We start from the raw sequence: 12,868 nt of genomic DNA, 5'->3' as shown, positions 1-12,868 counted from the left end.
CTTTAATACGGGAGAGGGGAGGGGGGCGGGAGGAGGGGCATGTCCCTAGGGCATCTAGTTTTGTGTTATCGCGAAGCACGGAAGAGAGTGTCCAACTTTCTCCTCCGAACACGAAAATATTTTGTTGAATCCTACTTATATAGAGAGAAATGATCATCGTAATAAAATAAGAAATATCAGAGCTCAGAGGAAAGAAAAGTCTTCGTTTTCCCAAACGCTACTTTAGAGCAGAACGCTAGAGAAATAGTCTGAAAGAAGTGATCCTACGCCAAGCACTTTACTGTGAATTGAAGAGATGTCGTGTTGTTATAGATGTAGATGTAGACGTGTGCTCTATCAAATATGGGCAATCACACAGAGAATGTTTATTGCTTGCTTCAAGTACGGAGGCATATGTGGTTGATTCAGTCGCGGGAAATGAACTGCATGGTCTTCCTAGTCAACCGAAGAGCCATGAGACGTACACGTTTGTGAAAAGAGCTATAATTGGCAATTGCGAGCTAACATTAGGTCTACTCATTCAGTATCGACCAAAAGGCAAATACCGTGGCAGCATGATCTTGACTATGGTAGATATCGTGGATAGATGTGGCCGTTGAAAAGAAGTATACGTCGTTCGCATACTGTAACAGCGTAACAGGAGGTGGCAGAGAAATTCCAGTATCACCAGCACACATTGGCCCTCACGAAATTCTGCTTGGGTCCACTATCTCATTTCTCAAATATTTCCCCATGTAGAATGAAGCAGTCCAAAGATACTCCTGATAAAGATATCTAGAAATCTTTGAGTGAGGAGATTGTGCATTAGCATAAGAATCTGCAGATTATGACAAGCAGCTGAGATACTGCAGTAGACTCCAATAAGGAAGCTGCGCGGAAAGAACTTGGGCAAGATGACAGTTGTTAATACAGCCATGATTAGCGTCCCATTGAGGCCATTTTAAGTGATAGGCAGCAAGTAGTTTTGTTCTGGTCACCATTCCAGCGGTGTTTTAAATATCCTTAGCAGAGTATTTCTGGTGCAAAATATACCGGAAATTGGTTTATAAGACGCTACGTGAACGTGCTCTCGAGTATTAAAGGAGGGTTCCTCCGAACGTCCTTAGTTTCACTTCATATCTTTTAATGAAAATGTTTTATACTGCAAAATGCTTGATTCATTTCAGCGAAACGAGAGATGTCGATCACTTAACCGCCAACGAACAACTTCGCAATAGATCAGCTTCCCCTTGCATCTTTTTGAAATTTTTCATGGAATCGTTACAAATATGAACGCTTGGCAAGAGACATGAGGCCGCAATTTCCTGCTTTTTCAAAGAAATTTATCAGCCTTATCAATTTCAAATTGTAAAACAACTCTGGAAATTCCTGGGGCTGTGAGTGTTGGGAGTTATGACACGTACCCAACAAACCAGTATCTAGACCAGATGGTTCCAAACCTTGTGAAGCCATTACCTTCGATTGAGTCAAATAGCAGTCAGTACAACAAAAAAGGTTAGCACCTAACAAAATTTCAGGCTGAAAATTTTTGTTGTTATTCTTGAACACACCTAATTTTAAGATAAATAATATTTAAACAAATAAAACACATTTTTGTAGGTATTTTGTTAAGCTAAGAAAGTTTTAATGAGACAACTGTAGCTCCTAATTTTTAGGACCTTTTTATATTCGGTTATATGTGAGCTATGGTGAGTGGGAAAGTATTCTTAAACCTGGACTGACCTTGGGAAGTCATGAAAACCTAAATCTGGGATAGCCGGGCTGCTAGGTTTGTTACTGGTAGGTTTGATCATCACGCGAATGTTACAGAAATGCTTCAGGAACTCAGGTGGGAGTCTCTGGAGGAAAGGAGGCGTTCATTTCGTGAATCGCTTCTGAGGAAATTTAGAGAATCAGCATTTGAGGCTGACTGCAGTACAATTATACTGCCGCCAACTTATATTTCCCGGAAAGACCACAAAGATAAGATAAGAGAGATTAGGGCTCATACAGAGGCATATAGGCAGTCATTTTTCCCTCGTTCTGTTTGGGAGTGGAACAGGGAGAGAAGATGCTTGTTGTGGTACGAGGTACCCTCCGCCACGCACCGTATGTTGGATTGCGGAGTAGATGTAGAGGTAGGATTTTAACAATCGTTCTTCCGGATGCGCATCTAACCACCGCGCCATTTCGCTTTTTCACATCCTTAAGGTTACAAAAATATTGATGGCACGTTATTAGTCACCACGTCTTATAAACGTTATGGCTACCGTAAATTCACCCCAATGGTATGGTAAACTGAACAGTCATATGAAAATGACCCAGACTGTCATATATAAGAATCTTACCTGCAGGTGAACATTGCTTAAATAGTGTGTTAATTCAGTGGACTGACTGAATGCGCATTCCCTCATTACCGAATTTGTCTAGCACTGGTCTCCTAATTACATGGCCACATAAATTAGTCCTACGATTTTATGCCTTCATTAGAATGCGTTTTGATATCAATCAACACATAAAGCGTATTTTACTGGGGATGTTAATCAGATCTTTGTAGGAAGCCAGTAAAAAAATAATAAAAATACTATACTAATCCATCCGCTGTCACCATTGACGTAATGTTGGTGGGTGTCGTTACGTCACTCCTGACTGCGTGTTTTGAATTGGAGATCTTTATAGGGCTATTTGTTGCCAAATTTTCGTTAGTTTTTAGAGAAATTATATTTGTAATCTCTGCTGTTCACGAGAAACAAAATACTATCACTTCTGTTTCGGAGAAAAGTATAATATTTAAACAAAGCGCCTAGCATCCAGCGCATGTTGGGCCATTGGTGGGCTATCGTTTTTGAACATTTTTGAACACATTCTAAGTTGATTTCTGAACAAATCATAAATTGATTTTCGAATGCTTGCGTAATGTACGTGATGTCTGTGCCGGGGGGAATCCCCGTCACATCTAGAAATAAAAAACTTTCCCGCAGACAAAAGCGGACCGGGCTATACGAGCTGAGCCGAATAAACCCGAACGGTGGATGACCGTCAAACCGGTCGACTAGGAGCAGGAAGCACCTCAAGACATATGAACTTCCACTGTCCTGAATGTAGGTCTGATGACTTCGAAAACAAAATATACAGTGAGCGCGATAGAAGAATGCCGTGTGAAGAGGTGTGGCACTGCATTTTGGCACACTTAAGACCAAATAACATGACTTAATTTCCTTGACAGTGTGTTTCGTAAATCAAATTCTTCAGAAAGATGTGCGCTACAAAATGAACATATTTTTTAAAAATCGATTTTTTTTAAAAAAATTTGACGTCCTGACTGAAACGCTCGAGTTGGCGGTAGGGGAGGGGTGGGGGGGGGGCACTATCAAGTTTCTGCTCCTGTTCGGAAATGTCGTAGATCCGTGGCAGGCTTTATCAGTCTTTTTTCCTTTTTTTTACGATGAATATTTTTTTAAAATTAGCGCTGTTAATCACAGACACCAATTTATTTGTGGGACTTGTTTACGTCACTGGTTTCATATTCTTTCCAAAATATCGTTAAAGTTCTAGTGGGGTAAACGTTTCGATGTACTACTAACACAAAGATAATTACATTTGTACCTGCGTGTCGCTCTCTCCACTTGTTTTAATACGGCTACAGGGCATTTTCCGATACTAGCCAAGATATATTTACGTGAATAATTTTTTAGTCCTTAATCTCTGTCCTGATGCCCATTAGCTGTAGAGCACATTCTTACGGTGCTAGATACAGTTTATTTCCAAGAAATGTAGTAGTTGTAGTTCTAAATATTCTTTCGCGATATAATGAATTCTCGTAATTAGAACGGTCTGTGTTGTTTATGTTTCAAAATATCACCAGTCGTATGACCTTATAGTCGCTATGTTGTTCACATCGTTTGTCACATGTTCGCAACGTCACTGGTCAAAGCCTAATGCTAGAACCATAATTTCCCCCCTGTCCCGCTGAACTACAGCTATTCCTACACCACGTAAGTCATGACTTATAATGAGAGGAGACGGCACTACAGACTTACGCTGCAACTTGCTTTGAAAGCGACTCCGTGTTAGACGCGCCAAAAAATTAGCAGACCACTGTTTGCGATCGCTTCTTGTTCTTAACTTCTATGGAGTGGTCACACCTCGTGTTTTAAACAGAGAATGTTACAGTGCTTTACAGGGTTAGGAAGGCTTTTCAGATGTTCAGGTCGTAAACACATATTTGATCCAATAATGCCACATATTTTGGCTAGTAAATGTAGTTTTCTGTTTGTTACAAGTTTCGAAAACTAATAAGAGAAATATTTTGATGTGAAAAGAGTACATTGCCCTTAATACGGACTGACGAAACTGATGTTCTGTCTACGTATTCTTCTCGAAAGTGCCGAGAACATATTTTGCCATGTGTGTTCGGTTTCCAATCTTTCCTTCTCACAGCGTTCATTCAGAGCGCTTTTCGAGGTCGAATGATAGAAAGTCTAAAGTCAAATTATAGAAATAAAACTACTACACCTAAAGAAAACAGCGTAACGAAAATTCGTGTAGAGTAGATGAAGGTAAAAAGTGCCCAGGGGTGCAAGAGTACACATCAAGTTTTCAGGTATCTAAAGCAGAGGTTCAGTATTCTCCCACCAGGCAGCGCGTACGTCATAATCTCGTCAGCTGTTCTGGAGTCTCGTGGCAGTCGGCCCCTTACAGTAAGTCACTTTTGTACGTTTTCGATGTAAACTTTTTATAGTTTTGATTGCGTGCTAGGTGAACCCAAATCTATTTAAAACCTACCTATACTCAGTAGTGGAACTGAAGGCTATAAGCTTCCAATTTCCTTCTTGATCTCCATGACTTTAGTTGCATGTGTTATCTGTAGACTGCCGAATTCGAAAATAGCAGAATGCAGTAAAAGTATGCAGGTCTACTGGGGTAGAATTTCACAGAGCGTGCATTTATCCCATCAAGAAAATATTTGCTAACAATCTGTACTTTTGCTTGTGTAGTCCCTTCTAGGGTATTCATGCGTTTTTTCTTGGTTTCTATTTATTTTATAAGCCTCAGTAGTCCCCTTGGAAAACTTACATTAATTTCCATTCCTGTAGTTTTTCTTTCGTTAGATAGAGGTTTTTTCAAACATACCTACATCTCAAACGCAATTCGTATGTGACCACATCTAGCATAGCGGCTTTATACATTTAAAGAAACCGACCGAGAACATCAACTAGAAGCGGTTAACAGAGGCACTCTACTATTAGCTCTTGACGTTTTTGAAAATAGGAGCTCAAATAAGACAAGCATGCAAAATTATCAGGCTGCCTCAAGCAAACGTCTGGAAACTGGCAAAGGTAGTGTGCACTCGGCCGTTTTACAAAAGAATTTTCATTTGAGGAAGAACAGCCAGTACTGTAGCACTGCATTGTTCTTGACAACCAGTTTTCTAGCCTTACTCTTAGGTCTATCTTTAGGACATTTACTTTTTTCAACTCGCCGAAAAATAAAGAGCTCGTAATTTGTTCTCCGTGTATTTACTTGTAATCCTTTGTATCTTCTTCAGTTGGGGGTAAAAGTACAAACTGCATACTCTTGCCCCATGCCTACGTAGTCTTAACCCACAACATGAGGTAAGAGCAACTAACATAATTTTTTAGGAAAACTTTTATTACACCTCTGTTAATAATTGGATGGCAGTGAAACTTATCCACAATGTTATCAATATGTTAAACTAGGTGTTGCAAGCGTAATTGACATAATATTTTGTTTTAAATATACAGTAAAAACAAAAATGCATTCTTTTACGCCTACCTACGCTGTTCAAAAGAAAATTTTGCTTTAATGAGTCTACTTATGAATGAAATGTGCTTCCTTTACATTTTAGACCATAATCAGAATGAGTAGCATCTCCATAAGTGACGAAAGCTGCCATTTTTTATCAAAAAACTTCCATCGGAAACTAATGTTTAGGGTAATTAACTTGGCGGACATCGGGTTCAAGTTTGTGACTTCATGACAGCTTTCCTTATTATACCTCCATGGAGTATGACGCACGGTCCTTTTATCTGTGGTTGCCACATTCAGTTGTCACGTAACGGTGCTCTTGTAAAAACGCGAAGGTCTCTTCTTGATCCAATCAGCAATATTGTGCTACTATTGGTAAATTATTTCTAATTTTATTTGTTGTTTGTTCTATCAAGCACCGACACGAAAATTCTATTAACGAGCCCTTTTCCTTTTAATTCCTCAGAAAATTTAATTTCACGCTCGGTGAGGCAATTACCTCCAGGTGGGGAACGACTACACTTGACAGTAGAAATCATTGCTTGTATGTAGTCGAGTAAACTGGAATATCCCAGACGTGTACCAATGGCGATTTCTTATTTCTTATTGTGTTATGGGTACGAATTTTATGGTATACCACCACTGTGTATCCTGTGTTTTATTTTCGTTTTTTTTACTGGTTTTCGTATACTCTGATTGTAAATCTTGTTTTATGTCGAATCAGTCATTTGTTAATCATATGTAACATCGTCCCAGAATATAATTGGCAACTATCAACAGCCAAGATGACTTAAACATTTCTTTATTTAAAGCAACCGGTTTCGACAGATTTTGCTGACATCTTCAAGTCTTAAATTTCTTTTTTGTTACGAAACGTGTTCATTTTAAACTGGACCGCGCGCCAAGTTGTCGTGTGCATAAAAATCAGCACATTACAAAAGGTCTGCATAACTGAAATGTTTAATGCCCCTGTATGTATCGCTTTACGTTTTTAAATATTTTAGTTATGAGAATTTTATATAATAAATTGATTTTTATGCACATGACAACTTGGCGTGAGCTCTAACGTAATATGGACACGTTTCATAACAAAGATTTCTGAAGACCTGAAGATGTCAGCAAAATCTGTCGAAACCGGTTTTTTTTTAAATATTTGGCTGTTGAATGTTATTAGCAAGTAAAACAGATAGCTCCTTCAGTCTTCTTAAAATGAGAAAATTCAGTAATTTAATATAATGTCCAACGCGAATTGTCAAAATCAATTTTGATATAACATTTCTTGTGTTTGGATGGCTCTACGGGACATTCGAAAAGCCAATAAATAAAAAAAGCATAGCAGATCGGCTGTACGTACCGAGAGTTACGCATTCGGTGTCATTCATGAACCTGCTGGCTATCTGCGTCGAGCCGAGGGACACGTAGGCGAGTAGTAGGCTGAGCGAGTAGCAGCAGACGATGTAGCCGTGCAGGTTCCGCAGCGGCGGCAGCACCACGTGCACCAACGCCGTCACCAGGATGAACGGCGTCGACGCCAGCATTATCGAAGAAAATATGATGAACTTGGGCTTGAGCCCCGGTTCGCGGCCGTCCCAGCACACGAGCGCCACCTGGTGGGCGCCACCGTCGAGGCTGTTTTCCAGGCAGAAGCGCCGCGGCTCCACCACGTACGCTCCCAGCATCCTCGTACGTAGCTGGCCGTCCGCGGTCACCCCTACGTAGTCCGAGCTGTTTACCGGTACGATGTTCGCGCACTTTGTCATGCTCACCTCGTCGTAGTCGTTCAGCGAGACGTTGCCGCCTGCGCCCGTTATCACCGGCCGAAATTCTAAACTCGATTTTGCGCACGCGTTGTCCTCGAGGGCGTAGCCGCGCGGGCAGCACTTGGCGATCTGAGTGCGCGGGCAGGCACAGAGAGTGCTGTTGTCGCCCACGTCGTACCAGAAGTACCGCCCCTGCGCGTCGCCGTCTGGACTGCCGCTGGGGTGGAGGACCACCACCGGTGGACTGGAACACGCAGTGTCGCGAACTGGAAGTTCCGCGCATTTCAGAGGTGAACCGCCCGCTCTGCAGGAACACAGGGAGGCTAGAGCGACCGCAACAGACAGCAGGTGGCGCATCTCTGCCGGAACTTGCGAAGGCGGCTGGTGCTGTGCTGCCTGGGAGCGGGCGGATGTGCGTCTCCGCGGCCCGGCACCGAGCGGTAAGCGCGGGCGTGTTGCTGAAGGTCACGTGAGTGGTCCCTGGTGCCACAGCCGGTGCCACGACTCGGCTCTCGCGAACAGGAAGCTCGCCGATGCGGCTGCCTTCTTTCAGGGCCGCCGAGTTGCCAGAACCGGTCCTTCACACAGCAGTCGGCGCGAACCCACCTGATCCGCCGTCTGTTACAGGCCAATGTCTCGCCAGTGACGATCTACAACTAACTGTGTGAACGCAAGCCACATTACGGTGGGTGGCGCAGGTCACTAATCTTGTGAAGTAGTCCTGAACATATTTTCCGAAAACTGTCATGAGCAATCAGTTCTACACCTTTTGCAGTATATGTGGAGTAGCGTTTACGTAGCCATTTAAGTGTGAGCGATAGTTAAAGGTAAGCGAAGACAAAATAGTAATTTATGTTGTTGTTGTTGTTGTGGTCTTCAGTCCAGAGACTGGTTTGATGCAGCTCTCCGTGCTACTCTATCCTGTGCAAGCTTCCTCATCTCCCAGTACCTACTGCAACCAACATCCTTCTGAATCTGCTTAGTGTACTCATCTCTTGGTCCCCCTCAACGATTTTTACCCTCCACGCTGCCCTCCAATATTAAATTGGTGATCCCTTGATGCCTCAGAACATGTCCTACCAACCGATCCCTTCTTCTAGTCAAGGTGTGCCACAAATTTCTCTTCTCTCTAATTCTATTCAATACCTCCTCATTAGTTATGTGATCTGCCCATCTAATCTTCAGCATTCTTCTGTAGCACCACATTTCGAAAGCTTCTATTCTCTTCTTGTCCAAACTATTTATCGTCCACGTTTCACTTCTATACATACCAACACTCCATACAAATACTTTCAGAAACGACTTCTTGACACTTAAATCTATACTCGATGTTAACAAATTTCTCTTCTTTAGAAACGCTTTCCTTGCCATTGCCAGTCTACATTTTATATACTCTCTACTTTGACTATCATCAGTTACTTTGCTCCCCAAATAGCAAAACGCATTTACTACTTTAAGTGTCTCATTTCCTAATCTAATACCCTCCCCATCACCCGATTTAATTCGACTACATTCCATATAGCCCCCTTAAATTAAATTCAGTGGTCAGAATAGAAAAAAATTTAGGCAAATAACATTAAACAGATTGTCATGAAATTTTACGTGCATGTAATTTTATATGTAACAGTCCACTGTTGTCATCAATAAAGTGGATTGTGATAAATGTATATAATTAAAAATGTAAATGTTCATTCACTCACAACCGTGTATCTCCGAAAGTTTTTGACAGATTGCTTTGCAATTTTGACACAATCTCATATATAATGCAAGATTGTATATATTACAAATAGGTATATAAAACGACAATTATTCCAATGCAACATTGTGTCAAAATTTCAAACCAAACGGCGAAAAACTTCGGGGATTTGCGGTTAGAAACATTTACAGTTTATACATAAGTACGAACGTAAATGTTTGTTTCTTCTAAATCTCAAATCTCCGAAAGTTTTTTTAAGGATTGCTTTGAAATTTTGACACAACAATGCTTTCGTATACTCACGTACTTATTGGAACGCCATCTGGTATATACGCAATAAAAGGAAACGCTATAAAATTGTCAGTGTTGGTTTGTTCAAAATCGTTAATCTCCGAAAGTTATTGACAGATTACTTTGAAATTTTAACACGAAGTTGAATTCTAATATGGGTGTGTTTTAGGTACCGTATCTAATTACACAGGCCAACGACGGAAAAACTTTTTTGCTGAAAATACCTTATTCTTATGTTTCTAGGGTGGAAAATCCAAATATGATACTTAAAAAACTGTATCACCACCATTTCTTCACATTTTACAGTTAAATTTATTAAATTAAGCGATCTTTTAACGAATTTAACAGTTTTTATAGTAGTATGGGACAGTAGGGCTAGGAATCAACACTGGTGCAGGAAGAATTAGCCTGTGAGGGAGTCTTTAAAACCTAGTGAGAAGAACATTCTACGCAAAAACCTTGTAGATCCAAAAAATGTACTCCTACACCTCTACATATAAAGTTAGGCCTAATAAAACAGTTTGTAAAGGCTTTGCCTGTAGATGGACTATGTTTTAAGTATCTCTGCCAAACGCTACCACACCTTTCAGAAGCTGAACTAAAAGAAATCATCTTTGTCGGAGCTGACATTAGAAAATTGACGTTTGATGTTAGCTTTGAATCCACAATCATCCTAAATGAGAAAGAAGCATGGGTATCATTCAAGCAAGTCGTTACAAAGTTCTTAGGACATGAAAAAGACCCATAATATGTTTCTATTATAGCCACAATGTTAAAGAAGTTTAAAACTTTAGGATGTTTAATGAGCCTGAAAGTTCACTTTTTGAACAGTCACCTTGATTACTTCCCGGACAACATGGGAGATGTTAGTGAGGAGCAATGAGAGCATTTTCACCAGGACATTAAAGTGATGGCAAAACGCTACCAAGGCCGCTGAAACACCAACATGATGGGGGACTACTGTTGGTCACTTCACCGAGTTCAGCGAGCGACTCATCGTAGAGAAAGCTACTCAAGAACCTCCGAAGAAAAAAGAGAAAGAAAATACAAACCAATTCCAGCTGACAAGTAAAACCTCTATTAATACATATCATTGTTTTAAGTAGCTTACTGTAAATACAAACCATGCTTATGTTGTAACAAAGCGTTTCATTAATTTCCCCGTGCACCATATAGCATAGGTTTTTTATGCTATGTAATAAAAAGCATATTGCTCGAAAACTATGGGTGATACAAAAAAAATTAAGGCTAGATTTGGATTCCGCTCATAAAAATCTATACAGATCAGCTATCAAAGTAAAAAAAGTTTTTCAAAAAAAATTTTTCGCTGGCCTGTGTCATTTAACATATGTATATTACAAAGGGCGTTCAAAAAGTTTTGCACAGTCGTCTCTAATTTTTTTACTTTTAGCAGGAGAAGAATGAAATTTTTTTCAACATACTTGGAACTATTAGCTATAAGTTGGTATATAAAGATATTTTCTTTTATTTACAGGTGAGACATAATGAACTGTGAAGTAGATGTCAGGTTGCGACAACGGTCAGTGATGGAGTTCCTCTTCAAGACCGGCGATGACTCTGCCACATCGATTCACAGGAAGCTGCTTCCTGTTTATGGGGAGGACACAATGGATCGCAGCAGTATCCAGCGGTGGTTGCACAGGTTTAAAGAAGGTGATTTCTCTCTACTGGACAATCCACGATGCGGTACACCATCGACGGCAGTGAGTGATGTGAATAAGGAGACCATTGATCAAATCATCCAAAATGACAGATGTGTGACGACACGACAGCTTGCTGAAATGACTCGTTTGTCATTGGGTAGTGTGATATCACTGTACAGTCACTAGGGTACAGACAAATCTGTGCACGTCTCATGAAGACCTTTACTGAAGAGTGGAAACAGTGTTTTGACAGCGTTGGTTGTTTTGGGGAAGGAGACCAGACAGCGAGGTCATCGGTCTCATCGGATTAGGGAAGAACGGGGAAGGAAGTCGGCCGTGCCCTTCGAAAGCAACCATCCCTTCGACAGCGTCATTACCCAGGATGAAACATGGTCGTTTTTGTCCGAACCTGAAAGCAAAACCCAATCTATGGAGTGGCGTCATTCGGCTTCCCCTCGGAGGAAGAAACCAAGACTTTCACGAACAGTAGGCCGAAAGGTGATGGTCTCCTTCTCGGGTCAGTGTGGTGTCATTTTCATTGACTTTTGGGAACCTGGCTCCACAATTACCCGGGACCGTAACTGTTTGTCATAGGAAAAGCTGCAACGTGACATCAAGACCCACAGACCACAGCTTCAGGGTCAGCTCATCAGAGTACACCATGGCAATGCCAACCCCCATACAGCCCTTATGACGCAGGAGAAAATCAGGAAAATGGGTTGGAAAATTGTTCCTCATCCTCCCTACCATCCGGACTTGGCTCAGTCTGATTTTTACCTCTTTGGTCGTCTGAAGGCCTACCTGCACGGTAAAACATTTGATAGTGAGAAAGACGTTATTTCCTGTGTCAAGCGATGGTGTAATAGTCAATCCCCAGAATTTTACCAAAGTGCATTTACATCATCGAAAGAACAGCTGATGGAGGCTATATTGAGTAAGGGCCAAGGTCAGTAACAGAGGGGTGGGAGGAAATGGACATAGGAAACGCGAAGAAGGAACTGGGCAGAGAGAGGGACAGCAGGAGGAGGTGGAGAGAGAGGGAGGAACGAGAAGATGGACAAAGAGAGGGTGAAAGAGGAGGAGAAGGAGGAGGTGGACAAAGAAAGGAGGAGGAAGAAATAGACAAAGACAGGCGAGAGAAAGAATATCCAGTTCCCTTGCATATTAGAAACGTGTGCTTCTCTTTCCTTTCTTTTCCATTTAAGAAGACTGAGCCACAGCAAAGCGTAGCCAGATACAGTTAGTAAATAATAAATTAATAACTTCGACAACGCACACACAATGGAAATATTTTAGACGTTGTAGCTACAAACAGGCATGACCTTATCGACAGTGTTAGTATAAAGACAAAGACGCCATCCTAGGGCAGTGAAATGAAAACGGGACACATGGACCAAGGAAGTGAAGTGTTTACTATTTCAAAACTAATCGCAATAACTGTTAATACACTCATCCCACTGCGAGACAGGACGGTCTACGCCTTCCTGCGGTTGCCTACTGAACTATCATTGCACGCACACCTGCACCCTTCCCACAGAACCATGCTTGTGCCCAGGAGTCACCTTTCCGTCTGAAGCAAATCGGCAGCCACGAATGTCTTCCTTCAGGGGTCCAGGAATATGGAAATCGCGTGGGGAGAAATCGGAAACGTATGGAAGGTTTAAGGACTTCCCAGTCAGACTTGTGCATAATAGTCTGAACAAATTGGC

General features: G+C 41.4%; 1 protein-coding gene across 3 annotated transcripts in view; it reads right to left on the bottom strand.

Moving 5' to 3' along the window:
• LOC124603882 (G-protein coupled receptor Mth2-like) overlaps nucleotides 1–12,868 on the bottom strand; it is a 643,834-nt gene that overhangs the window by 418,239 nt on the left and 212,727 nt on the right. Inside the window, exon 1 of one of the 3 annotated variants that reach the window (XM_047136436.1) lies at nucleotides 7,103–7,928. The exons of the other annotated variants lie outside the window; for them this stretch is intronic. Coding sequence (XP_046992392.1) covers nucleotides 7,103–7,865 — 763 coding nt within the window. The 5' untranslated portion in view covers nucleotides 7,866–7,928. Of the gene's footprint in view, nucleotides 1–7,102; nucleotides 7,929–12,868 lie in introns of those variants that run through there. 3 annotated transcript variants of the gene reach the window in all.

Source organism: Schistocerca americana, chromosome 1 (genome assembly GCF_021461395.2).
Source record: "Schistocerca americana isolate TAMUIC-IGC-003095 chromosome 1, iqSchAmer2.1, whole genome shotgun sequence".
NCBI lineage: Eukaryota > Metazoa > Arthropoda > Insecta > Orthoptera > Acrididae > Schistocerca > Schistocerca americana.
Note: the sequence above shows the minus strand (reverse complement) of the source record. Positions and strands in the feature narration are given on the sequence as shown.